General features: G+C 43.5%; 1 protein-coding gene across 1 annotated transcript in view; it reads right to left on the bottom strand.

Annotated features, from left to right (window-relative positions):
• Positions 1 to 26,202, bottom strand: part of LOC124799178 — a 777,782-nt gene that overhangs the window by 227,370 nt on the left and 524,210 nt on the right. The window contains exon 3 of the mRNA XM_047262714.1: positions 11,521 to 11,656. Within this exon, the coding sequence (XP_047118670.1) occupies positions 11,521 to 11,656 (136 nt within the window). The remainder of the gene's footprint in view (positions 1 to 11,520; positions 11,657 to 26,202) is intronic.

The following is a 26,202-nucleotide window of genomic DNA, read 5'->3' as shown; positions in this document are numbered from 1 at the left end:
ACTCCTAGACGCTTGCAGAATGTCTATGAGACCTGGCAGTGAACAAAAGTACGGTGAATGGTTGAGCGAGGCATTTGTCATCACAAGACTATCGTGCCAACTTGTCCAATCTTCCGCGTGCTGTCACCACACAGCTGTGACTGCTGCAATGCTGGAACGTGCGGACACTCTCATTCAGGGTGATAGACGAATTGCAGTCGAAGTCCTCGCTGCAGAACGAGACGCCGCCGTTGTTGGGGCTGACACGCTCGTCCACCAGTTGGGGTATTCAAAGATGTGAGCACGCTCTGTCCCTCTCTCCCTAACACAAGAGTATAAAGAGTAACGAAGGACCATCTGTGTGGAATGGCTCTCGCGTTACAAGGCTGATCGTGACAACTTTTTGTCGAACATCGTCACAGGCGATGAAACATGGGTTCATCACACCGAACCGGAAACAAAACGGCAATGGTACTACACCTCCTCTCCACCGAAAAAATAAATTTAAAGCAGAACTCTTAGCCGCTAATGTCATGGCGACTGTTTTCTGGGGCTCTGAAGAGTTGATTCTGATTGATGTCCTCGCACATGGTACTATGTTTAACTCTGAAATATACTGAGATAGCCAGCAGGAAATTAAAGAAACGACTCAGTGGGTTAGTCGCCACAAAAATGCAAGCGAGCTTTCCCTTCTCCCTGACAACGCAGGGCCTCACACAAGTCGGCTCACCCGAGTGAACCTCACCGAATTTCAATGGACTGTTCTTCCTCATCCACTCTACAGCCTGCTTCTCGAGCCTTCCGACTTCCGAACTTTGGCCGAATGATGGCTGCACCCCGCGGGAAGCAGTACGTGGATGATGGGGGGATGATTGAGACCTTGCCTCTGGCATCGACCAGTAGAGTGTTACCATGTGGATGTACAGGCCCTCCAGTAATGTGGCGTAAGGCCGTCGCATTGAACGTGGATTAAGTTGAAAAATAGGGTTCCGAAGCCAAAAAACGGGGGAATAATATGGTGTATTGGAATCCTCAATAAAAACAACCGGCTTTCAGAAAAAAGTTTATTGTACTGCTCATTCAATGCCGTTTGTACACATAAAGGACATAGTCTATCTCAGTGTGTCTGACATGCAAGGAATACAGGCACACTACAACTATATCCGTAAGCTACAGACTCCAGGGCCCCATGTTTGCTCATTTCAGAAGGCCAACAATAACTACTGTACATAAGGGCGACCTCACATGAATATTCCCGCTCTCGATTTGCTTCCAAACTTCCACTGGCAGCTGGGAAGCACCGTCAACGCTAGTTGCCCTGCTCACCGTACTCTCACTCAGCTCTGTGCGCCGGCAAATGAACACCTCATCCGACAGAGGGTCTCCCTACCATAGCCAGTGGCAAACTTCAGGAAGTAGTGTCAACCTAGAAAACCTACGCAAAATACTGCCACGCCTGACACAAGGTCATATTTAAGAAACACCAACTGTTGCTGATGAACTGCAAGTTTCGATCAGCTGATCATCATAAGAAACGATTATCTTATAGGGTTGTTCTAAAAGAAGGAGCAGATTTCAAGAATTCATTTATCAATCCTAGAAATAAGATACGTATATGAGTCGGCGATCACATTTATTCTTTAATATGATTGTCCATCTTGACGGCTCTTTATTACAAAATTCAAAATATTAGCGGTTTCGGCTTTCTGACATATTCCGGTCTGTTTAAACAAAATTGAAAAACATTAGTTGAACTTGAAAGATACAATATGGATAAAGGACAGGTCTACAGAAAAAAATCTAACAGTAGGTAATGAAGATGACATGGCTGACGGCCATAATAAGAGGGTTGTCCGGAAAGTAAGTTCCGATCGGTCGCGAAAGTGAAACCACAACGAAAACCAGAAACGTTTTATTTGCAGCAGTTAGGTACACCTTCCACCTACTTCTCTATACAGTCGCCTCTCCAAACTCGAGTGTTGTTGTAGTGTTGTATCAACTTCCCAATATCCTAGTCATAGAAAGCAGCCACCTGTGCTTTCGGCCAGTTATATGCAATGGTCTGCAGCTCGTTGTCGGTGGAAAAATTTTGTCTTCATAGACAGCGGTTCGTGTGACCAGAGATGAGACTCAGGAGGAGCCAATTGTGGGTGATCAAACACTTCTCATCGGAAGCGCTGCAGGAGCGTCTTCATTGCCCCTGCAATGTGCGGCCGAGAATTGGCATGAAGAAGAAACTGCTCGACAGTTGTGTTATGTGGGTTGCATGGCACACGCGAAATCTCTAACCAGGCCCTCATACTTGGCGGGAAACGCTATTCCCTACGCATCTTTACGTGTTCACTGTTCACTCAAAACTGGAAAGAGCGACGCGACACGATCGATGGGCACACTAGGGGCACATATGTGCAAAGCTTTACCGGATTTTCCCAGTGGTTTCCAATTCGCGACGGATCGGAACTTAGTTCCTGGACAACCCTCGTATACCGGTAACGTAAGGACCATCCGGATACGATATCAGCCGGCCGGAGTGGCCGTGCGGTTCTAGGCGCTACTGTCTGGAACCGAGCGACCGCTACAGTCGCAGGTTCGAATACCGCCTCGGGCACTGATGTTTGTGAGGTCCTTAGGTTAGTTAGGTTTAATTAGTTCTAAGTTCTAGGCGATTGATGACCTCAGAATTTTAGTCGCATAGTGCTCAGAGCCATTTGAACTATTTGATTTGATACGATATCAACTTCAATGTTTAGTACACTCATGAGCATGAAAATTCTACTTTAAGCTGGACATTTATGTTACCTCATCATTAGCGCTATCTGCTGACTATAGTTTGCGTTACCCTGTATAGGATAATCTCAGGTCATTGTTAGCACTCGCTCGTTTACCTGCGTGAACAAAACGATGATGTTGATATTGGTATCAGGATACTCTCTCTCGTACGTAGTGGGCGGCAGATACGTAGACATTGTTATGTACTGCTACATTTTTTCTGTAAATTGGCCATCAGCCATATTACACTACTGGCCATTAAAACTGCTACACCAAGAAGAAATTCAGATGATAAACGGTTATTCATTGGACAAATATATTACATTAGAACTGACATGTGATTACATTTTCACGCAATTCGGGTACATAGATCCTGATAAATCAGTACCCAGAACAACCACTTCTGGCCGTAATAACGGCCTTAATATGCCTGACCATTGAGTCAAATAGAGCTTGGATGGTGTGTGCAGGTACAGCTGCCCATGCAGCTTCAACACGATAAAACAGTTCATCAAGAGTAGTGACTGGCCAGTCGCTCGGTCACCATTGACCAGACGTTTTCAATTGGTGAGAGATTTGGAGAATGTCCTGGCCAGGACAGCAGTCGAACATTTTCTGTATCCAGAAAGGCCTGTACAGAACTTGCAACATGCGGTCGTGCATTATCCTGCTGAAATGTAGGGTTTCGCAGGGATCGACTGAAGGGTACAGTCACGCGTCGTAACACATCTGAAATGTAACGTCCACTGTTCAAAGTGCCGTCAATGCGAACAAGAGGTGACCGATACGTTTAACCAATGGCACCCCATAACATCACGCCGAGTGAAACGCCAGTATGGTGATGACGAATACACGCTTCCAATGTGCGTTCACCGCGATGTCGTCAAACACGGATGCGACAATCATGATGCTGTGAACAGAATGATTCATCAGAAAAAATGACTTATTGACATTCCTGCACCCAGGTTCGTCTTTAAGTACACCATCCCAGGCGCTCCTCTCTGTGATGCAGCGTCAAGGGTAACCGCAGCCATCGTCTCCGAGCTGACAGTCCATGCTGCTGCAAACGTCGTCGAACTGTTCGTGCAGATGGTTGTTGTCTTACAACCGTCCCCATCTGTTGACTCAGGGATCGAGACGTGGCTGCACGATCCGTTACAGCCATGCGGATAAGATGCCTGTCATCTCGACTGCTAATGATACGAGGCCGTTGGGATCCAGCACGGCGTTCCGTATTACCCTCCTGAACCCACCGATTCCACATTCTGCTAACATTCATTGCATCTCGACAAACGCAAGGAGCAATGTCGCGATACGCTAAACCGCAATTGCGAGAGGCTACAATCCGACCTATATCCAAGTCGGAAACGTGATGGTACGCATTTCTCCTCCTTACACGAGGCATCACAACAACGTTGCACCAGGAAACGCCGGTAAACTGCTGTTTGTGTATGAGAAATCGGTAGGAAACTTTCCTCATGTCAGCACGTTGTAGGCGTCGCCGCCAGAGCCAACCTTGTATGAATGCTCTGAAAAGCTAATCATTTGCACATCACTGCATCTAGTTCCTGTCGTTTAAATTTCGCGTCTGTAGCACATTATCTTCGTGGTGTAGCAATTGTAATGGCCGGTAGTGTAAATCTGTTGTCTTCTATTAGAGTTATTCCATTTCGTTTTAACATCTGATAACGGTTAAAAGTCGAAGGCGATGATATTGTCAATTTGTATTATAAAGTGTGATCAAAATGAACAATTATTAATAAACACTTATTCCTCGCATACTGGAAATAGCAGAAGCACAGCTCCAACCTTCCATGGCAGTAAAAAGTTGATATTGGAGGCTCAAACTGTTATTCGCTGTATGTGTGCGCGATGCGGCGCATGACGATGATTTCTTACTACGTACCAATCAACGGGTCTCTAGTTATCGACTACGCAGCTTTAGCGATTCGATATCTCAGATCTTGGAGAGTGGTAGCGATATTTGAGATGGAAACACTCTCTTTTATGTACCCCCACAGATGAAAATCGCAGAAAGGATGTCTGGTGACCTGAAAAGCCACCACCCATAAAACTGATTTTATTGTCCTGCCTGTCCGATCCAACGTCCTGGAATGGTGTTTTTCAGGTGAAGCCAGGCGTAGTTTGAGAAGTATGGCGGCACGATGCATGAATTTGCGTCAGTCCCTTTAGAGTAGGAGGAAGAGCCATTATCTAGCTTGTCTAGATAAGAGATTCCTGTGATAGCGCCTACAGTAAAACGGAATGGTCCATAAACTTTGTTTACAAAAACGGCAAATAAGGAATTATCCTTCGGAAAATCTCTTTCGTGCCGAATGACAACCATACGATTTTGAGTGGCACAAAATCTACTATTATAACTATTAAGCACACCAGAAGCATTAGAAGTGGATTCACGTGAAAAAAGTAATCATTCATAAGGATTGTCCTCATTCACGTCCTCTACAAATACAGTGCAGAATCAAAACAGTGTAGTTGTGAGGAAGCAAAGCTTCTAATCTACATATGCATCCGCATGATTACTCGGCAATTCACATTTAATTTCATGGCAAGCAGTTCGTCTGATCACCTTCTAGCTATTTCTCTATCGTTCCACTCTCGAATGGAGCGCATGATAAGTGAGCACTTCAATCTTTCTGTGTGAACTCTGATTTCCTTATTTTATTCTGATGATTATTTCTCCCTGAGAAGGTGAGTGCCAAAGAATATTTTAACACTCGGAGGAGAAAGATGGTCATTGTAAGCTCACGAGAAGCTCCTGCCTTTGTTTTATTTACTGCCACCCAAAGTTATGTATCATACCCGTAGCACTCTCTCCCCTGTTTCGTGACAGCGTAACACGGGCTGCTCCATTCTGAACCTGTTCGATGTTCTCAGTCAGCCCCATCTGATGCGGATCGCACACCTCACAGCAATACTCCAGATGAGGTGAGAGAAGTGTGACGTAAGCAGTGTCTTAGTAGATCTGTAGCACTTTCTTCTGGCCATAAATAGCAATCTTCGGTTTGCTCTATCCACATCATTATCTATGTGATCACTGCAATTTAAATTATTCGTAAATGTAATTCTTACATTTACAGCCTTTAGATTAGTGTGAAGAATTGTAGGACTGAAATTTAACGGATTTGTTTTAGTACCCATGCGTAAGACTTCACACTCTTCATAATTTAGTTCCAACTGACACTTATTGCACCGTACAGATATGTTATCTAAATCATTATACATTTGGTTTTGATTATCTGAAGACTTCAAGAGATCCTAAATGCCTGCTGCTCAGATTGTCTCCAATGTCAGTTATGTATATCAGGAAATGCTGAGGGCTTGTTATACTTCCTTGGAGAACGTTAGATATTACTTCTGGTTTACTCGGTGACATCCCGGCAATTACTACGAGTTGTGTGCTTTGTGAGAGGAAATTACAGTCCAATCTCACAACTGTGGCGATAATCCTCAGGCACGCGGTTCGGCTAAAAGAATCTTGTAAGCATTCTTTAAATCATGCTAATAAAGAACTGGTTGTGTTTCGCAAGAACGATATTTCCTGAATCCATACTAATTTCTTCGAGGTAATTCACAATGTTCGAACAAACTATACGTTCCAAGTTCCTACTGAAAATCGACGTTAGTGATAAGGGTCTGAAATTCAGGAAATTGCTCTGTCTCTTTTGTATTGGAGTGACTTGTGCATCTTTCCAGACTTTAGGTACGGATGTTCCTATGAGTGAGCGTTTGTATGTGACTGATAAGTGTGGAGCTGTTGCGTCAGCATACTCTAAAAGAAAGCTGACTGGTATACAATCTGGACAGGAGGCCTTGCCCTTATTAATTAATTTAAATTTCTTCGCCAAACTGAGGTTACTTACTTCTACGTTACTCATGCTGGCAGCTGTAGACTCGAATTCTTGAATATTTACTTCGTCTTCTTTGGTGAAGAAATTTCGGAAAAGCACATTAAGCAAATCTGCTTTGTTAGCATAGTCACCAGTGATTTCACCATTGTTATCGCAGAGCGAAGGTATTGATTGCGTCTGTGTAAACTATTAAAAGCATCTCGCATTGAAGTTCCAGTTACATTTCGAGCTTCTGTAAAACTCAGCCGATCTTGGGTATCTTGCGGTTTTCTTTAAGTTTGACATGTTTTCTTCGTTCCTTCTAAAACAGTGATCTGTCCCACTTCTGCGTACCATGGCGGATCAGTACCATCTCTAATTAATTTACGTGGTATACATCTGTCAATTGCCGTCGATACTATTCCTTTTAATTCAAACCACAGCTTGTCTAAGCTTTCGTAGTCAGAGCGAAAGTAGTGGAAACAGATTTTTAGAAGGACGTCAAGCGTTTTTTTTTCTTTTTTTTATACTGATGTACTTCGCTTTTGGTTTTGGTAGTTTGGATGTTACGGTATTCAGTCTTGCTACAGTTGCATTGTGGTCACTAATCTCTGTATCCGTCATGATTCTCCCCATGTACTCAGGATTATTTACTGCTAAGACATAAAGTATGTTTGCTCTACCATTTACACTCAAAGTGGGCTCCTGAAGTAATTGCCCGAAATACGTATCTGAGAAAGCATTCAGTATAATCTCGGACGAAGATTTATGTCTGCCAGCGGCTTTAAACATGTATTGTTTCAAACAAATAGATAACATATGCCAGTAACTATTGTTTGTACAGCTTCTGATGTAGTCGCTGCTTCAAAACACTTCATGACGTTGAGGGGTTCTATGATCATTGGTTGGAGGTGTTGTGGAATTCCAAAAGTTCTCTTTGTAAGTCGTACTTACGGGTTCGACATTTTCATCCGGTTGCATATACAACCACCTTGTTCGAATTTTCCAGCTCTTTGTTGAATTGTCGACGAAATGCACTTAGCGTATTCGCAATGTAGTCTACTTCTCGTAACATCAGGACTCTAAACTATCGTATCTGCGGTGTCGTCATTTTCCTACAAAGAGGCAACAGCACCACTGCGGTATTTAATTGAAATTTTTTGAGGTCTGCTCAAAACTTGTAAGTATTCTCTGTCTGTGATCTTTGGCGCTATGTTTCTGTATTTGGTGTTTTGTCAGACTTAAATTCTTGAACTCTGCAACTTCTTTTCTGAATACCCATCCATTTTAACAAACCGGTACCCAATGGTGGGGGTGTCCAACGACCACTCGCTGTCTCTAAACTGCCGACCTCCTCACATCCTGTGTTCTTTCAGTTCCACGTATCAGATCAGTATTATTTGCAATATAACTATGAAAATACACTATACATTCGATGAACTGTGACGGCAGTCGTTGAAATCTGATCTATGATACAGGCAGGTTATAGTTGGTTAATGGGCGATCTTTTGGCCGAATCGTCAGTTGATTGAACAATGTAACGATATATCACGTTACTTTTAGGAGTAATACCCTGGAGAAGGCAGTTAACTGGTGAGGCAGTCATTATTACCATTCTGACACGCTGAATACTTTGCTGAAGTCCTCTCGCGAACGGGGTTAATGATGGTCTGCCTCCACTTCGATGTCGAAGACACCTCTCAGCTGCAGAAAGTAATTCTGAATGCGATTATCGTTGCTAAGAGATTCCCGGGCCAAGTTAGCGCCGCTCTGAATAAGGAACGAGCTAATTTACCGCGTCTAAGCATTCATGGACTCGCCAGCTTTCCACCTTGGCCCACCTCGGGCCAACTTGCTAAAGTTTTCATGATCCATTAGCATTACGGACGTTGTGCCTCGGCTAGTGAAATGTTCTCCAGCTGCCTCGGCGGCGGGGACCAGAAGATGCCGCCATGGTTTCGCCGGTCTAGCTCCAGGGCCCAGCACCCTCCTGAGGAACAGTCTACGCCCTGTGTCGACCTCATCTGCATAATAGCCGACCTGCTGGTGTTAATGCTGAACAGCTCCTACGTCTCCGGTACGCAACGGGAACGCCGTGTTCAGTTCACCTTTATGGTGTGACAGGGAACCGAGAAAATTTAATTGGTAATTGCCGAGTAATTGTCGTTCAGATGTGAATTTCACGTCTGCAGATGAATAAGTGTAAGTACTCTCTGAACACTGGAGATTTACATATTATGAGGAAATGGGGGCTACTGAATTATGCATGGTCGGGAACAATCACAAAAAAGGGATCCTTAAGGCAGTTTGCGTAGTTCTGGGCGACTGCAGAAAACAATAGTTCAGAAGAACCTATGGTGTTCTCAGAGTTCCAAGAGAAATCGTTTTTCAGTGAACTCCATGTGTGCGGATTGATGTACATAGAGCGTAAGAGGTACGGTAAAACTTTCGAGATACATCTGGTATAGAAAGAAGAACCAAAAGTGTTATCTGATCGTGTGTCAGGAAACATTTCATATCCCTGTTCTAATACTTCTCTACAGTTATTCCTAGCATATTATTTACGGTAAACATGCAAGTGCATAAATACTATAACAAATGATAGAATTGCCTTTTCGGTAATTGGTGACTGCTTGCAAAGGCCTAAGTTTCTCTGTCTTATCTGTTAGAGCAAGTGTCTTATTTACGTTACGGAGATTCATTTTTATATGAGTCTTAACATCTGTCTGCTACTAACTAACGTATCCTGACAAGTGGACACGAAAAATTTATCTCAACTTTCGGTAAGCTAAAACCACTAATTTTACGTTGTGGGAGCATTTTAAACTTCTTTTCTACAAAACAGAGTGAATGTTTGTGCCGTCTTATTGAAGGATGACAAACCATATACAATCGTTCAAGCATACATCGGTTTATTATGGTACAACTTCAATAAAGAAAGGGGTTCATTGGCATTCTGAGGCACCAATGAATACATTAAATAGTTGGCTCTAAGGGCGGGGATTGAAGTCATAGACCCAGGACACGGCTGGACTACTGTAAGCTTAAGATTGAAAACTCAAACAACTCGACGCAGCGTATTTTGTCCTCCAAGGTGTGGGGAACAGCTTTTGAAGTTTTGACATACTATTTGGTTGTAATATGAGTATTTTAAAAGGTAACAGGTACTAATAATCACTAAATACTACGATTACTCTAATTAATAGGGTTGCAATACACTACAGATCATCATAATTACTAGGGAGTGTTTATTTTACCTCAGTCTCAAGGACTGTATCCTTACCACAAATCGCATCATCTTTTGACCATCGTGTATTAAACTCATCTACGTCTGGTAACGATATTTACGGAGATTTTGTACCAGTTTTAAGTTAAAGCATTTCAAATATACTCCTTTGAGAATTTTTGAATACCGTAACCATTTTCTGCTAGTCAGTGGTCGTTCTCCGACTGTCAATACACAAAAGGAAAAGACAAAATATCACCATAGAATATATAGTATTTGCCTAGTAGCTATCTTCGTAATGTTAAAAAGACCTCGTTTTTTACCGACGAATATGAAAGCAAGTAATTACATATTCTCCTGTTCTACATTGATTTAGTATATTTAATTATAAGTCTAAACAATAATTCCTTGTTAGAAGTATCCGCATCATCATGTACCTATGAGCCACTCCCAACTCACAGCCAACCCTTCCTTCTGACGCTAAATATGCTAAAGTTTGAAAATGGTTTCCAGTTTTTTTTTTTTTTTAATTTCTTGAAGGTAATCTGTAAAATTGTATCACATCGTGAATGTAACTATAAAATCTGCAGAAATAGATATTTTTGTCCTAATACAGGCATATATGAACAGTCTAAAACAGAGTTTTGTCTACTTTCAATGTATTGGCCTCCACCAGCTGTTTCCTTTCGTATTGTTGGAACATATGTGGAACCGTTTGCAGCACGTACCTTTATGTATAAATTTTCTCTTTGTTACCGTCACGTAAGAATTTAGTTGGCAGGTTTCATACATTCTATAATGATTCTTTTAGATATCTTTGTATCTCGTAGCAGTGTGAAGAACGGCAATTGATGCTCGAAATTGGTTATGAGATTATGAAGTGCATATGTGATTATATATACAAGGTGTTACAGTTATAAGTACAGATATTTTATATGTTGTTCCTTGATATCTGCAAAGATCAGTGTGCTTGTTATTTTCTCTCTCCATCAAACACGGCACAAAACTTACTATCTGTTGTTCTCTGCACAGTCACAAATGCATCACTAAGTGGACTACACCTGCAATGTAGACTAACCATTATGCATCCATGTGTCTACACTTCAGCACCTAACATGCTGTCCAGGGGAAAACGAACATTAATAGGTTTCACTTGGTATGTTCTTGGATGTACTAACACACACACACACACACACACACACACACACACACACATAGTGCTGGTGACTTGGTGACTGAGGGTGGTCACCCATAAACATTTTATATATCAGGTATTTGTGTTTGTGATTAGGTGACTGAGGACATATCCGATATCTAGAGGTAATTGATCGTGTCATGCGAAACAAGTTTATTAAGGAGGAAGAAATTGCTAACACCTCTGGCGACCCTCTTTCACTTGGTTATAAGCAACACAAAAGTCATATAGACGTTGAAGAGTGTTCATGCGTTTGTCTCCTCTCAGAGGCATAACCTATACAAAAGGACGCCTAGTGTCGCCACAAACTGTCACCAAACATGTAGTCTGTCGAAAAAATTGTTCCGCTTGACATGATCTATTAGCTCTAAGCGTTTGATGCAAATAATTTAAAACATCCTATGTGTATGTATCGCCAAACATTTTGCAAGTTACAAGTGTTTTCAGTACGAACAAGTGCAGTGTTCTGGTATATTGTGGCGAGAGGGGGCGGTACTCACCGACGACGGTCATGTGGGCGGTCTTGATGTCGGTGTGGAAGAGCGGTGCGTCGGCGGACACCTCGCACTTGTACTCGCCCGTCAGCCGCGGCTGCACGTCCTCCAGCGTCACCTCGCGCTCGTCAGAGAGCGACACCTGCCGGCACAGCAACCACACCTCCGCTCTCCTCATTGATCACTTGCAAAGGTGAATGTATAAGGATTCTACACTGTTAGAATTACTGTCGGTCTACCTAACTCTAAATATAGATAAATCTAAATTAATGCAGATGAATAGGAAAAAGAATCCCGTAATGACTGAGTAGAGTAGCCCTTGACACAGTCACGTCGATTAAATACTTGGGCGTAACATTCGCAGAGCGATATGAAGTGGGACAAGCATGTAATGGCAGTTGTGGGGAAGGCGGATAGTCGTCTTCAGTTCATTGGTCGAATTTTGGGAAGATGTGGTTCATCTGTAAAGGAGACCGCTTATAAAACACTAATACGACCTATTCTTGAGTACTGCTCGAGCGTTTGGGATCACTATCAGGTCGGATTGAGGGAGGACATAGAAGCAATTCAGAGGCAGGCTACTAGATTTGTTACTGGTAAGTTTGATCATCACGCAAGTGTTACTGAAATGCTTCAGGAACTCGGGTGGGAGTCTCTGGAGGAAAGGAGGCAATCGTTTCGTGAATCGCCACTGAGGAAATTTAGAGAACCAGCATTTGAGGCTGACTGCAGTACAATTTTACTGTCGCCAACTTATATTTCGCGGAAAGACCACAAAGATCAGATAAGAGACATTAGGGCTAGTACAGAGGCATATAGGCAGTCATTTTTCCCTCGTTCTGTTTGGCAGTGTAACAGGGAGAGAAGATGCTAGTTGTGGTGCGAGGGACCCTCCACCACGTACTGTATGGTGGATTGCGGAATATGTATGTAGATGTAGAATCAAGACTTATTAGAAGAGAACATACTTACATTAGGCGCTATCAGTTGTCACTTTTCCGTCACCAACTCTAGTGGTGTCTAATATCTTTGATATAGGATGAAGTCTCTAGCGGTAGTTTCGATAGTGATTTCTCTGACTCTCGCATCTGGGAACTATTTTTATGAGGACAGTGGATAATTTTATTTCTTAGAATTTGATTTTTATAAATTGGTTCTCATGTAAATTCAAAGCCGTTACTTTATGTTCAGTGAAGTTGAGTCATAATATGGCACACATGCTTGCTGAATATCTTTCCTTTGTAACATTTCAGCACGTATACTTACGCTGTTTTCCATTATTCGTAATTTATGTATATCTCGTTTATTTTCCTCTTAGAAGCGCTCCATCATGCAGTATTTTCGTCAGGATTTTGTATATTTACATCATACCATAGCGAGTTGCTGTGGTATAACGTATTTCGCAGATGTCGTTTTATTTTTTACGGTAAAAGTATGCGGCAAACTGTGTGAATCTCTTGGAGTGCATCCCTACAACAACGCAAGTACACTGCACATTTTGAGGTCCACCTAAGTTTTCATGGAAAACTTGCCGCTGATCTAAAGTCATATTTAAGGTATTCAGTTGGATTTAAAAATTTGTCCGTTGTTGAAGACATCCAGAATGGAAGGAAGTTACTAGCGCCATTGTCACCAAATGTCTGCAGGTGTCTCATATCACAGTCTGCTACGTGAGGAGCATTATATAGTTAAGAGGCTTGATACAAAGCAGACACCTATGACCATTAATACAGCCTAATAAGCCGAACTTGTTAGAAGTCTTAATACGTGAAGCTTTTCTCCAGATCTGTTAAACCCTTTCTTCTTGAAATTTAAGACTTTATTAAATAAAACTGTAAATAAGAACTCAGAGTGCACTGGTTTGCACCGCGATTAAAACTGACTACTCGCACCGCCCTTGCAAAGCAACACATGTGCGGAACCACAGGGCTAAAGAGGCGCTCCTGGGTGCAGGTCTCTCTCATCGTGATAATGGCAAGCTAAGGACAGGAATATTTGTTACTCACGTAAAGTCGGGCATTCCTGGAGTCCTGAAATTTAATTCTCTCTCTCTCAGTGTCTCGTTTACACCAGGATTACGTAGCATAAGTAGTCGAAATCGAAACGGAATGCCAAGTGAATATAGCGGAGCAATTCAGGACCACTTGCGAACGTAAAAGTACTGTCACAGTGTTGCCAAATATTTACACCGATGTTGCCAGTTCACATGGAATTTGTGAAGTAAACTTTCTTGATTCTCGGAAGGTCTTTTCACGCATTAATTATCCCTAGTCTCGTGTTTTACCTTGCGAGCTATCTGCCTCAATTACGATTGTGGGAGTGTCTTGTTCGCATAGTTGTAAAGTGCTCACTTTCAAAACCAGTAGCTGCTTTCGAAATCTGTTCCAGTTCTGCTGCAAAAGCTGTATCTTATCTCTACTACTTCAATTATTCTGCTAACATTCACAAGAAACAGTTTCTGATGTTGCTGAGCAACAGTCATACAATAATTTTTAAATGAACCCACAGCCAATTGACTTTATTGTTGTTTATTTGATCACGAGCTAGGTCTGGCCTCTTATGTAATTTTCAAGTGACTCAGTTTATGTCATTAATATATATTTCAGGACATCATGCTCAAAATTTGCCATAAAGTCAGTCTCTTGAAAATGGCATAAAAGGCCGAAGTCTTGGTTGTAATTAAACAACAACACAGTCAAATGGTGGTGTGTTCATTTAAGAAGAAAGCGTCGAATCTTAACCTTATATGTCGTATGTCTCCTGGATACCTTGCAGGAGTAGCTATAGTCGTCTGCTTCGTGACTACCATTTAACATTAACAAAAAAATAAGAGAAAGTCTCTAAATAGATTCGAAGCTACTGTCAGTGACACGAATGTTTATTTCGTTCATCATATGGGTATCAAATAAGATGGGGTAAAGTTATGAAAGCACTGAACAGGCTTGTTAACATTAACTATGGTAGTCCGCCCAGATAGCTGAGGGGTCAGTTCGGCGCTAGCGGCCGTGCGAAGCGGAGGTCCGATACTTCCGCCTGTGCGGCGTGTGCGAGTGTTTGTTTACTTGTGGACTTAGTCGGCACGCGGGCTAGTAACACCGATCATGGCGAACAAGTACAGGAAAACTACATTACTATTCAATTTCTGCAAAGACTACGAACGACCAAAGGCTTTAGCAGTGGAACGATTCATTCGAGAGGACGTCAAGATACCGCCAAACGATATTATCGGAATTCACCTATCCATCGTTAGTCCCACGGTGTATGTTAAGATGGTAAATGACGCGGCGTGTGAGAGAATTCTACAGGCGACAAAAGCAGGTCTCCGATTTTGCCATAGTGACGGGAATGTCGGCACGGTAACTGTAGAACATGCTGGTCTGGGTATACGGACAATACGTGTTTTTGAGCTGCCATTTGAGCTCCCGGCTGACGACGTTATCGAGGCTTTTAAGCCATACGGCACAGTACATGGTCACACAGCAGAACGCTGGACACAATTCGACACATACCCCGTTCTTAACGGAGTGCGGCAGATCACTATTGATCTTCAGAAGCATGTACCGTCCTATCTGACAATTGGTGGTTGTCGGGCGGTGGTGATTTATGATGGTCAACCACGTACATGTTCTGGATGTGGCCAGGAGGGACACCTCAGGTCGAACTGTATGCAACGGCGGATTACGCAACTGCCTTCAGATGTGCGGGAGCCGTCGCCGGCGATGACAGTACTACCGATCACCTATGCCAAAGCCCTCACTGCGTCCGCTGATGACCGAAAGGACACAGCCTCGGTGAAATATCAAGATGGCACTCTCCGAAACCTTGTCGCAGACGTCGGGATGACAGAGCATGCTGCTCCGTCGAGCATACAATCTACGGCGACAACATCAGATGAGACCGAACTCTCACCCAGCACACCGATTGTACAAGAAGCAGTTCCAGCCACTACGGATGCTGTTCCGTCTGAAACGCACTCTGAGACGACATCATTAGTTTCGACCGAACTCCCGCCAAGTTCAACGATGGGACTCGAAACACTTCCAGTTCCTAAGGATACTTTTCTGTCGGGCAGCCGTGATTCCCTGCAATCTGAGGACACGGACGGAAGATCACGCAAACAGCGTTCCCCGAAAAGGAGGAAACGGCGGCGTCGCACGACATCTCCTCGGGATGACTCCCCTTGCCCCGACGACGATGTGCCTGTGGACCAAGACGACACAACAGCCTCTACGAAACAGGATGAGGCACTGGGAACTGTTCGATCCGACCCACAGCGGTCTGTCACATTGACGGTACCGGGACGTGGTGATGCTGAAGAGAAATCACAGCCAGTTGGCTCTCCAGACGCAGATGCTGTGGCTATGGATACGAATATATCACAGCCTCAAAAGATGTGGTATGAGGATATTGAGGAGGCGCCGGACGTCATACAGAGGCAGCCGGCACTCACGAAGACGGACTAATAATTGCTGAAGGTGAAGGGAAAGGGGCGAGAGAACGTCTTCTAACTCAGCCCCCGGCGCCGGTGCAGGGAGATGTTGTTGCGCCTCGACAGAGTGGGATTCAACGCCATGCGAACCGTATTGCGACATTAAATATCAATGACGTGCGTTCACCGGCCAAAATACACCTATTGAAGGAAACGGTTTGGGCATCTGATGTGGATATTGCTTTGCTGCAGGAAGTCCACATAGCTGCACTCCCATACATCGCAGGCTACCAATCCTATTCGTCACATGGAGATCACAATGGGAGTGGGGTGGCAGTTTACGTGCGAGATGGCTTCCCAGTGGAAAACGTGTGTTATCTTCCGTCGGCCAGGGACACGCATCATCAATCTTTATGCACCGTCGGGAAACAATCGGCGGCGGGAAAGGGCGCGATTTTATGCAGAAGACTTTGCTCCACTATTCCATGGACGTTCTGAATGTGTAATAATTGGTGGAGATTTCAACTGTGTTCTCAGCCAGAAAGACCAATGGCCGCAAGCAAACATCAGCCAGGAGTTGCGAATCGTTGTCAACGACCTTGTACTTAGTGACACGTGGGAATTACGACATGGAGCTGCACCGGGATACACCTATGTGACAAGTCATTCGGCGAGCAGATTAGATCGCATTTATATCTCACGGGCTCATGGAAATGCTGTCCAGGACGCGGAACGCTGGCCATTGGCATTTTCCGATCACAGCGCTTACATCTGTACGGTGCTTCTTCCCCGTAGAAAGGTGTGGAACAGTAACGCCCCGTGGAAACTAAACATTCAACATCTACATGATCCTGAATGCCGTCAACGGATCCTTGAGACATGGACGATGTGCGAGCGAAGGGTTGGAAGGTATGCGACGAAGCTTGATTGGTGGCTGACTTGTGCTAAACCGGCGCTTCGCCGTACGTTCATCTCATATAGCAGGGAAATGGCAGAATGGCGCCGCCGTACCTCCGACTTTTATTTTGCAGCACTGCGCGACCTGGATGATGGCCCGCCGGGACAGGACATCTGGATCGAACGCAAAAGGATAAAAGCTAAACTAGTGGCTTTAGCTCGGAAACATCTTCAGCGAACCATGGTGTGCGCCAGATGTCACGATACGATTAGGCACGAGATTCCTTCCATGCACCACGTCGTGAATGAACGAAAGCACCGACGACGCGTTTTGGTACGGGAGTAAATCATCCGCGAAGACCGAAGAGTGACGCGTCAAGCGGACATTGTCTCAGCATTCGTCGACCATTACCAACACATCTATCGGGAAGAAGCAGCCTCTTTCGATGACCTCGACCGTATAGCCACGTCCGTCTCCCGTACACTGACGGTGGAAGCCGCGGGAACCTTACTGGAAGCCATTAGCTGTGAGGAAGTACATGATGCGATCGCACAAGGTGCGTTGAATCGGTCCCCAGGCATTGATGGGCTTCCTGCTGAATTCTATCGCGAATTTCGCAACGAAATGGCACCGCGATGGACGGAAATGTACAACGAGATGTTAAATTCCGATGCGCCTATTCCACCGGCTTTTATGGAAGGCCTCCTGGTGCCAGTACATAAACCGAAGCCAGGAATTACGGTCACACGTTATCGCCCCATCACCCTGCTTAATGCCGACTATAAGATCTTTGAACGGTTGCTACCGTCCCGATGTCGTATGTTAATTCGTAGCGTTCTCTCTCCGGAACAGACGACACCGGGTGGATCGGTGAATGTGCAAACAGCTACTGGCGAATGCCGTGATGTGATAGCGCTGGCGGAGGAGTGCCGGCTCAATGCGGTGATGGTGGCGGTTGATTTTGAAAGTGCTTTTGATAAGGTGCGCCACAACTATCTGTATGCTGTACTGGAACAAATGGGTTTTCCAGACCGTTTTACTGGTCTCATTAGAAGGATTTACGGGGGCGCACAATCCTTGGTACAGGTTAATGGGCGTATAGCAGGGCCCATTCAAATTCGACGATCCATTCGCCAGGGCTGCCCTCTTTCGATGCTGCTGTTCGTTATATCGTTGGAACCATTAACTGGGAGGCTCACCAATTCCCTTTCTGGGATGGAACTACGGGGCTACACCTTCAAATGTCGTGCCTATGCGGACGACCTCCTGCTGCTCGTTCATTCTGAGGAAGAGGTGAAGACGGTCCTTGAACTGTTGTTGGACCACAGTGTGATCGCGGGTAGTGCAGTGAACATGAACAAATCGGCAGCAATGCCGGTGGGAAGGGGCCTTACGCCGGAAGAAATCAGTCCGTTTCCTTATGTGCAACGATTCCGCTATCTCGGCATAGACTTTACCACATCTGTAAAACATACTGCAGCAGTTAACTACCGGCGTATTTTACGGACAACACGTACCATGGTCCGACAACATCTCCTACGGCGCCTTGATCCTTTGCAGCGAGTCGAGTACCTGAACACTTATGTGGTTTCTCGAATGGTGCATATTTCGCAGATCCTGCCCCTACCACTCACGCTCGGGCGTCGACTTCAATCAGCACTAGGCTATTTCGTGATGCTTGGATCGCCCCTCAAGGTGCGATACGAAACGCTCACTCTCCCTACGGACAAGGGGGGACTCGGACTTACGAATGTTCACTGCCGTGCGACGGCGCTCCTTCTAGCTACAATGTATAAGCAATGGCGTAGCGGGCGTGATTCCCTTACATCCCGCCTACTGGATCTCCTGGTTCCAGCGTCCCTCACACCTCCGGTGGCGGTGGGCAACATTACGCCACATTTTACGCATGTCTCAACATTTATCGTGGAACTTAGTTATATCTGAGACGAGCTTCCGCGCACGAGACCGCCATGCGCGAAGGCTTTTTATGTATGGCTGCTACGACGGATAACTTGTAATGTAATTGAACTGAAACACCCCAGGTTGCATTGGCCGAAGATTTGGAGACATGTGCACCAAAAATTCTTTCCTACCTTCGTTCGGGCACTGTGTTTCTCTGTCGCCTGTGGCAAGTTCAACACCCACCAACGGCTCCATGCAATTGGACTAGTGGACACTCCACTATGCCCGAAATGTCACCAAGTGGATGACGACCATCACCGCTTAACTTGTATCGCGGTGGAGGACGTCTGGCTCCTAGGAAGACAGATGGTGGCTTGCTACCTCCGTGTGACCCCGCAACATATTACACCTGCTTCCTTCTTACATCCGGAGAGTGACTACTTTCCGGCGACTAAATCACAGTCGATCATCTGGATCAAAGGTTGGACGATCGCGTACCTCTATGGGGATACTGCCACGTCGCGACTTGACTTTTGGTATTTCTTGCAGCAAGCCCACAGTGAGGTTCATACATGGTCACACTATCGGAAAACCTTTGCCAATTATCTTCAGGCAGTCTTCCTTGACCCACCACGCAGTTGGAATGTGCCGGGTGCAGTCGGTGTGCACATTTGACAGCTGATGATGAACCTCACGCTTCTCTCACCACTCACTATGTAATGCACATACTATACGATGAAATGGTCTATATGTTCCTTTTAACAGAGTGATCCTTTTTGAAAATAAATAAATAAATAAATAAAAACAACATCCCTGTCCCTTTGAATTTGTGATTTGTTTTAAAATCTTTTGTTTTCTTTCTTTTTGGCAGAGGATGCATTTCATGTAATGTTTGTAAAAAAAAAAAAAAAAAAAAAAAAGTGGTTAGCGTTCAAGTCCCGTAATCACCGAGTCATTTTCTTTCTATTAAAAAAAAAAGGGGTCAGCGTGATAGACTGCCGTACTACGGGCCCGGGTTCGATTCCCGGCTGGGCCGAGGAATTTTCTCCGCTCAGGGACTGGGTGTTGTGTTTTCTTCCTCATCATTTCATCCCCATCCAGCGCGCAGGTCGCCCAACGTGGCGTCGAATTTAATAAGACCTGCACCAAGGCGGCCGGACGTGCCCCGTCAGGGGCCTCCTGGCCAATGACGCCCAACGCTCATTTACATTTCCACTACGGTAGACCTGGAGGTAAGTATACTCTGTCTGAGGTGAACAGTGTATGGTCTCTTACTGCTTCTTGACATTTTCGACAAGATTGTGTTTCACACATTTTTAGTTTCGTTAAAAAAAGGTTTTGTGACAAGCTGGACAGAATGTGTGCAACTCATTTACGTTTTGCAGTGATGTAAGCTACTGTCAGTTTCAAGCTTTCCCTTCGGAGTATGGTAGCGCAGGTCCACTGAGGGCTGGCTGGAGCAGGCTTTCGGTAGCAGTGTGGAAAGTGAGCTGTCCACGTAGTTCTTAACATTGCAAGAGCGGTTGCGACCTGGTAATATTGCTGAGACGTCTGGCATCTCATGATTAGTCACACACTTTCGAGACTACTGCTGAAGGATCCTGTTAATTTCTTATAAAATTTTCTTCTCACGCTGGTGAAATAATCCGGTCACCTTGTTTATATGACACAGAGAACGCAAATTTATGTTTTCGACCCAAGGAAAGCCTTTTGTCACTTATATTTCAACTGGTTTTCTGTGTCATGCTGTAAACTGTCTGCATAACCTACCACCAGAACAAAGGCAGAGAGCTAAAGGAAGCAGAGTCGTGTTTGCTCCGTGGCGACATGTTCACATCTCGTTTGTCTACCCATGAGTATCGCTTCAGTTTCTCTCTTTCCTTTCTTTACATGTAAATAGCCGGAATGGAATTCAGTAACAAAACGCTAAGAAAACTTTCGCATTGGACCAAGTGTACAATAAGCTCATTTTTATTTGTAATCGTGAACATTATTTTGTAGCGTAATATGTTTCACTCATAATTAGATTTCTGTTGTTATTGTTATTGTTGTTACTCGTTCACCGGCAAGTACTTTCCTGTCGCTATTAGGCACCGATGCACGTGACCGGTGAACCCGGAAGGATGGAATGTAGGCTGGCCACTAATACAATATATAGCTACGAATTTGCTAGCACAACCATCGTTTACTCTTGGAATAGCTGTTGATAACAGTATCACAACTTGAAACACAGGATTATTATTGGCAATTTTGTTCTGATGCTGTTCGATTGAGTTGGGCCAATGGATAAATCAGTTTTTTTTTCCTTTTCTTTTTCTTTGCAAAGCTACATAAGCTAAAAAGGAAATTCCGGGTAATCAAGTGCGTGTTTCCACTTGTTTCAGTACGTTTCGAATACAAATCGTACGGGCCAGGCATAGTCGTCTGCTTCACGAAAACCCAGCAACACCATACAAAATAAAGTCACTGGAATGATACGAAGTGACCATCGGTTACACGGATCTTCATTCTCATCATCATTCGGCGAACCAATAGGAGGGGAAGCTTACGAAAGCAATGAACATGCTCGTTACTAGGCATCGTATGTGCATATTTTTAAAAAAATATAAAGGCGCAGAACTCCAGATTGCTCACACATATAGTACAGTTTCTGTGTTAATGAGCATAGTTTTCAATTTCTTTTTATCTGAATCCCCAAAAGAATTGATTGCTGCGTAGCATCGAATAATTAGTTAACTGCGTTTTTTCTAGCTTCCATTCCCACCAACATATGTCTGCATTTTCGTGCTACCTGTGAAATTCTGTTTCTATGTGGCCCAAGACTGCCGTTAAACACAGTCGACCACGAGGTTCCAAGTGTCTGACAGCTTACTGTATCGATACAGTCGGGGTAAGGAATATTTGCAATTACTTTTTATTGCACTGAAATAAGTTCTCGTTGGAAACTATCGAAGTGAAAGTTTTATTCGCACGAATTTTGGCAAAATTATAAACTTCTCTGTTTCACATGCTGTATAGTGTATGAGAGTAAACTAATATCACTAGAATTGCTATAATTGCTCCGAAACTACATAACGCTGGTGTTAACATCCCCTTCCACGCCAGAAAATTTCAGAGATTGAGTACCAAATTGAATGCCTGAAATGCGGATGGCCTGAAACGTGAAGTTAGAAAATGTCGGTAGATCAAGCTGCATGAAAGCCGGATGTACTCGCCTATTTACTCTTAGAGCCCGTATAAGAGGAGCACGATACGTATTTCGAGACATAACTGCCCCTAGCACAGTTAAGATCTGGCAAAAACGTTCTCTGTATTTGGCAACCCTGTGACCGTGCATTTGCTACCGCGAGTGTCTGAATTGTTCCGCTAAATTCGCTTGCCATTCCCAATTCCACTTCGATGACTTATGTTACACAATTCTCGTCTAACACACTGGACATAAATTTTAAGTTTATAACCTCAGGAATGACGTAGTTCAAATACGTAGCAACTGTTCTTATCTTTAACATTACTTTATAAAGCTCAGCGATGGGAGAGAGACATGCTGTCAGCAACGTCTTGTTAGCGTTAGCGATGCAGAGGAGGTGTGAGTTGTTAGTTCTAATCGCGGTGCAGACCAGTACATTCTAGCTTCTCATCTACTGTTTTATGTAATGGAGCTGCAAACTGCCAGAAGAAACTCTTTAACAAAATGAGTAAAAAAAGTTAAACAATATATCTTACCACACTCTCGACTCAGTAAGCTGTGTAAAGGTCATAGACGTTTATTTTATGAATAAAAAGTTACCCCATTATACAAACATCCTTCAAGAGTTTCGAGTCGACCGGCAAGGATAAGAAAATATATATTGTTCGTCACGTAGGACCCGTATCTCATGGGAATATTTATGAAATGGATGCAGTTTCTTTGTGCTGTATGTATGAAGTAGCAATAAGGCAACTCTGCCATTATTTGCCGATACCGTCGTTATCAACTTCCTTCCTCTCTGGCTAGCTTCGAAGATGGGCAGTTTTATTAGATTAAAACTAATTCACCACTTCCGATCAATGTAAAGTTCTCCAAGAACCCATAGGTGGACATACAAATGTGCTGTGATAGGCTTGCACAGCAAGTTTTCACACAGTTCAATGCCTACATTTACCGTGGGAAATCAGTTGTAAAAATCATTACGACGGAGTTCCTCACTGTGGTTTGACGAAAACAGACGAAATGGTAACAAACTGCGAGAAGGGTCGCTTCAAAAAGAAAAAGAGAACGAGATAAAATCATCAATAATAACATTAACCAACGTACTTCTGATATGATCACAGACTGTAAAATTAATTTTTAGCAATACTAATGTATTGTACATTAGTGTAACACAAAGCTCTTCACATTAAAATGGGTCGTCTGCCTCTGTTGCTATCGAAGGTGAAATGCAAATTGTAGACATATTTTGTGTAGCGTCATTCAACAACAGTAATGTACTTTGCTCACTCCAAAGCAATGCTCGGTAGCTGCTGCCTACGACAAACGGCGAAAGGGGGGGGGGGGGGCATGCCATCCCAGCTGCTGGCAGGAGCTAGCAGATGGGTTCCAGATGTGTCTGCCCAGAAATCTTTCGTAAAAACTTTATTCGACTGAGCTGCTTCTTACCAGTGTCTCAGAAGGCAAAGTAGCTGAACTACTATCACACGCAGAAGTTCAGCATTCGGACGAAAGGCACTATGAAAGGCTTAGGATTCGAGCAGTTTCAGTCTGTTGCATATTGCAGTCAAAAGATGCCGGGCTTAACCTCTACACCATATCGAAAGACGTAGCATGACAACTCGAACAGAAGACAAGACGTCCTACAGAAACTGCCGTAAGCTGAAGTGTTTTCAGTTTGTGCAGATAGCTGGGATATAGAGAATTGTCAGCCTGGGCAAGATTTTTGTTCAGTGTCGCTATCGGCACGGAGTTTGACTCTGCAGCGACCAGCCGCCGGCCAGGTTTTGTGTCAAATGACTGTGTTTATCTGTACAGGTACCGCCTCATCACTAACAATCGTGGGAAATCAGGAAATTAATTCGTATTTCTTGGTGTTTAGGTGATTTCTTCGTTAAGTGTTATGTTGCGAGCTGCACGTAGGACCAGTGCGTTACTGTCGGTATTGTGACTCATGGTGATGGTTACGTCTCATACTTCGGTATAATTTGGTATGCTGTTTTCTCATCTTCTGTATGTTCTGATGGCTGTTTATATTCTGTCTTATTTATTCACACGGGCTCATGTGAGATTGTGCAAATCGTGCATGCTATATTTCATATAGATCAAAGTGGTCTTGTATCCACACAGGAGTATATTCAGATCTGTCTTTCAACAGGTTCATGACTATGTGATTACTTAGCGTGAGCTGTCAGGTCCTTGTTATGACGGTAAGGCACACTGATGTCAGTAGCTGATGGTGAAATCAGCACTTGTTTGTGCATCAATGTCCAGCAGTGTCTTATATTGTACGATGTTCTTACGTATGACCATTTTAGAAATTAACCATCCATTACTCGCGCGAAAATTCGTGACATGACCACTCGCGCGGATGACAGGTGTCATCCACAAAGCAAGCGGCCTATTTGATTACTTTGATAGGTATTTATGACTGATTTTATGATTTTTTATTAAATCTAAATATAATACATTTAATATTTGTACACAGTATAATATATTCTATAGTTTGAGACAGTTGGACCATTCGAAGAACAATCCCTTCAGTTGAATTACTGGCATTAGATGGTCCTTCTGGTTTCTTACCAACGTACGGTTCTAAATTCAAAGTGTAAGCTGTTTTTACATCAACTAAAACAAACACTTTTAACCCATACTTTGCTGGCTTGCTATGGATATATTGCCTGAATGGGACGGGCAGTTTCCTCTAAATGCCAAAAGCAATAGTTCGTGAATAATTCAAGTACCTCTCTAATAGGAGCCAACTTGTCAGTCTCTCTGTGAACACCTCTATCACGAATATTATCAAACCTAAGACATCTCAACAGAAACCTGAAACGGTTTTCACTTATGCATAAATAACATGATTCAAGTCCGTTTCCCTTTGAGTTATCCCACAACTTCGGTATACTCTTCCTAGAACATCTTAAAGATCCACACAGATATAACAAACCAATGAAAGCTCTGATCTCTATCGCATATGTTTCTTTAGCATCCCTTTCCCTAGAGAAGTTACCATGAACTTCACTGATAGATATATTAGTGCTTGTTGTGATAATGTTTATTATGTTTTCACCCAAGAACAAACTCAGAATTTCTGTTTCTGCCTGTTTTATACGAGCTTGATTTTTTGGTCCAGGCAAATGCGTAATAATATTACAAGATCTGCTTCTAACAGAGGATACAAAGGAATTACAGGAACTCAATGGGAAAGCTGAAAATTTGTGGCGTACCGGCTCGCAGCCAATGTCTGTAATTCCTTTGCATCTTAATTCATAATGGCTACTGGATCAAAATGATATCTGTTCTTTCGGACGTGTCCGAAAGAGAAGAAACCACACAAACACACACACACACACACACACACACACACACGCACGCACGCATATTAGTTCTCATCGAGACACTTTTTGATTCAGAAGGAAAGCTCTAAGCTCCATTTTCTCCCCTCATGACATCAGGACACCCACCTTAATTCTGAGTTTCATGGCACTCCACATGTTCCACGTAGTGTTAGTAGCACAGGTTCTCTGCAGAAGTATAAACAGTCAGGAAAAGCACTACCATTTCCATTTTTTGCATTGTTTTGTGAATTTTGAAGCGTTAGTTGGTTGCACTAATACACGTCAGCGGTGGTGTACATACTTCCCTTGGATAATTAAATTACTTCAGCTAAATTGTCTTCATAGTCAGTCACCAGTGCAACATTAAAATGTCGTTTAAAGTAATGACAGCAAAACTGGATCCTTGCTTCGAATGAATGAAGTGTCCAGTCTTCCGCAACAAGATTTGCATATGCATAAGAAAATGTTATTGACAGCGAACAAAATGTTAGTGCTGTAACAGGACATCTGAGCGACTGTACCACAAAAACAGTAATAAGAACTTTATGTTCTCTACCGCAGTTCACGTTTGGAGAACAACATTATATCTGTTAAACTCTGGATTATGTTGGATTTTGTATCATATCTGGATGTTCCATATGTACTGTGGATAGGTAAGAACACTGATGAAAAGTACGATGATATTTTTAGCTCCCATGTTCATGTAATTGCAAACTTATTGATCCCAAATTGAGGTTGTACTTCTAAAGGTGATACGGACATATTGCCTCGACTTGTTTGACAAGTGTAATGATGATATAATACAGCTTCTTAAGCCTATCTCGATAGAGAAGGTGGAAGTAAGTCATTTCAGACTTACGTTGACATTACACTATTGGCCATTAAAATTGCTAAACCAAGAAGAAATGCAGATGATAAATGGGTATTCATT

This window comes from Schistocerca piceifrons, chromosome 5, assembly GCF_021461385.2.
Source record: "Schistocerca piceifrons isolate TAMUIC-IGC-003096 chromosome 5, iqSchPice1.1, whole genome shotgun sequence".
Classification (NCBI taxonomy): domain Eukaryota; kingdom Metazoa; phylum Arthropoda; class Insecta; order Orthoptera; family Acrididae; genus Schistocerca; species Schistocerca piceifrons.
The sequence above is the reverse complement of the archived record's forward strand: the minus strand, read 5'-3'. Positions and strand labels throughout refer to the sequence as shown.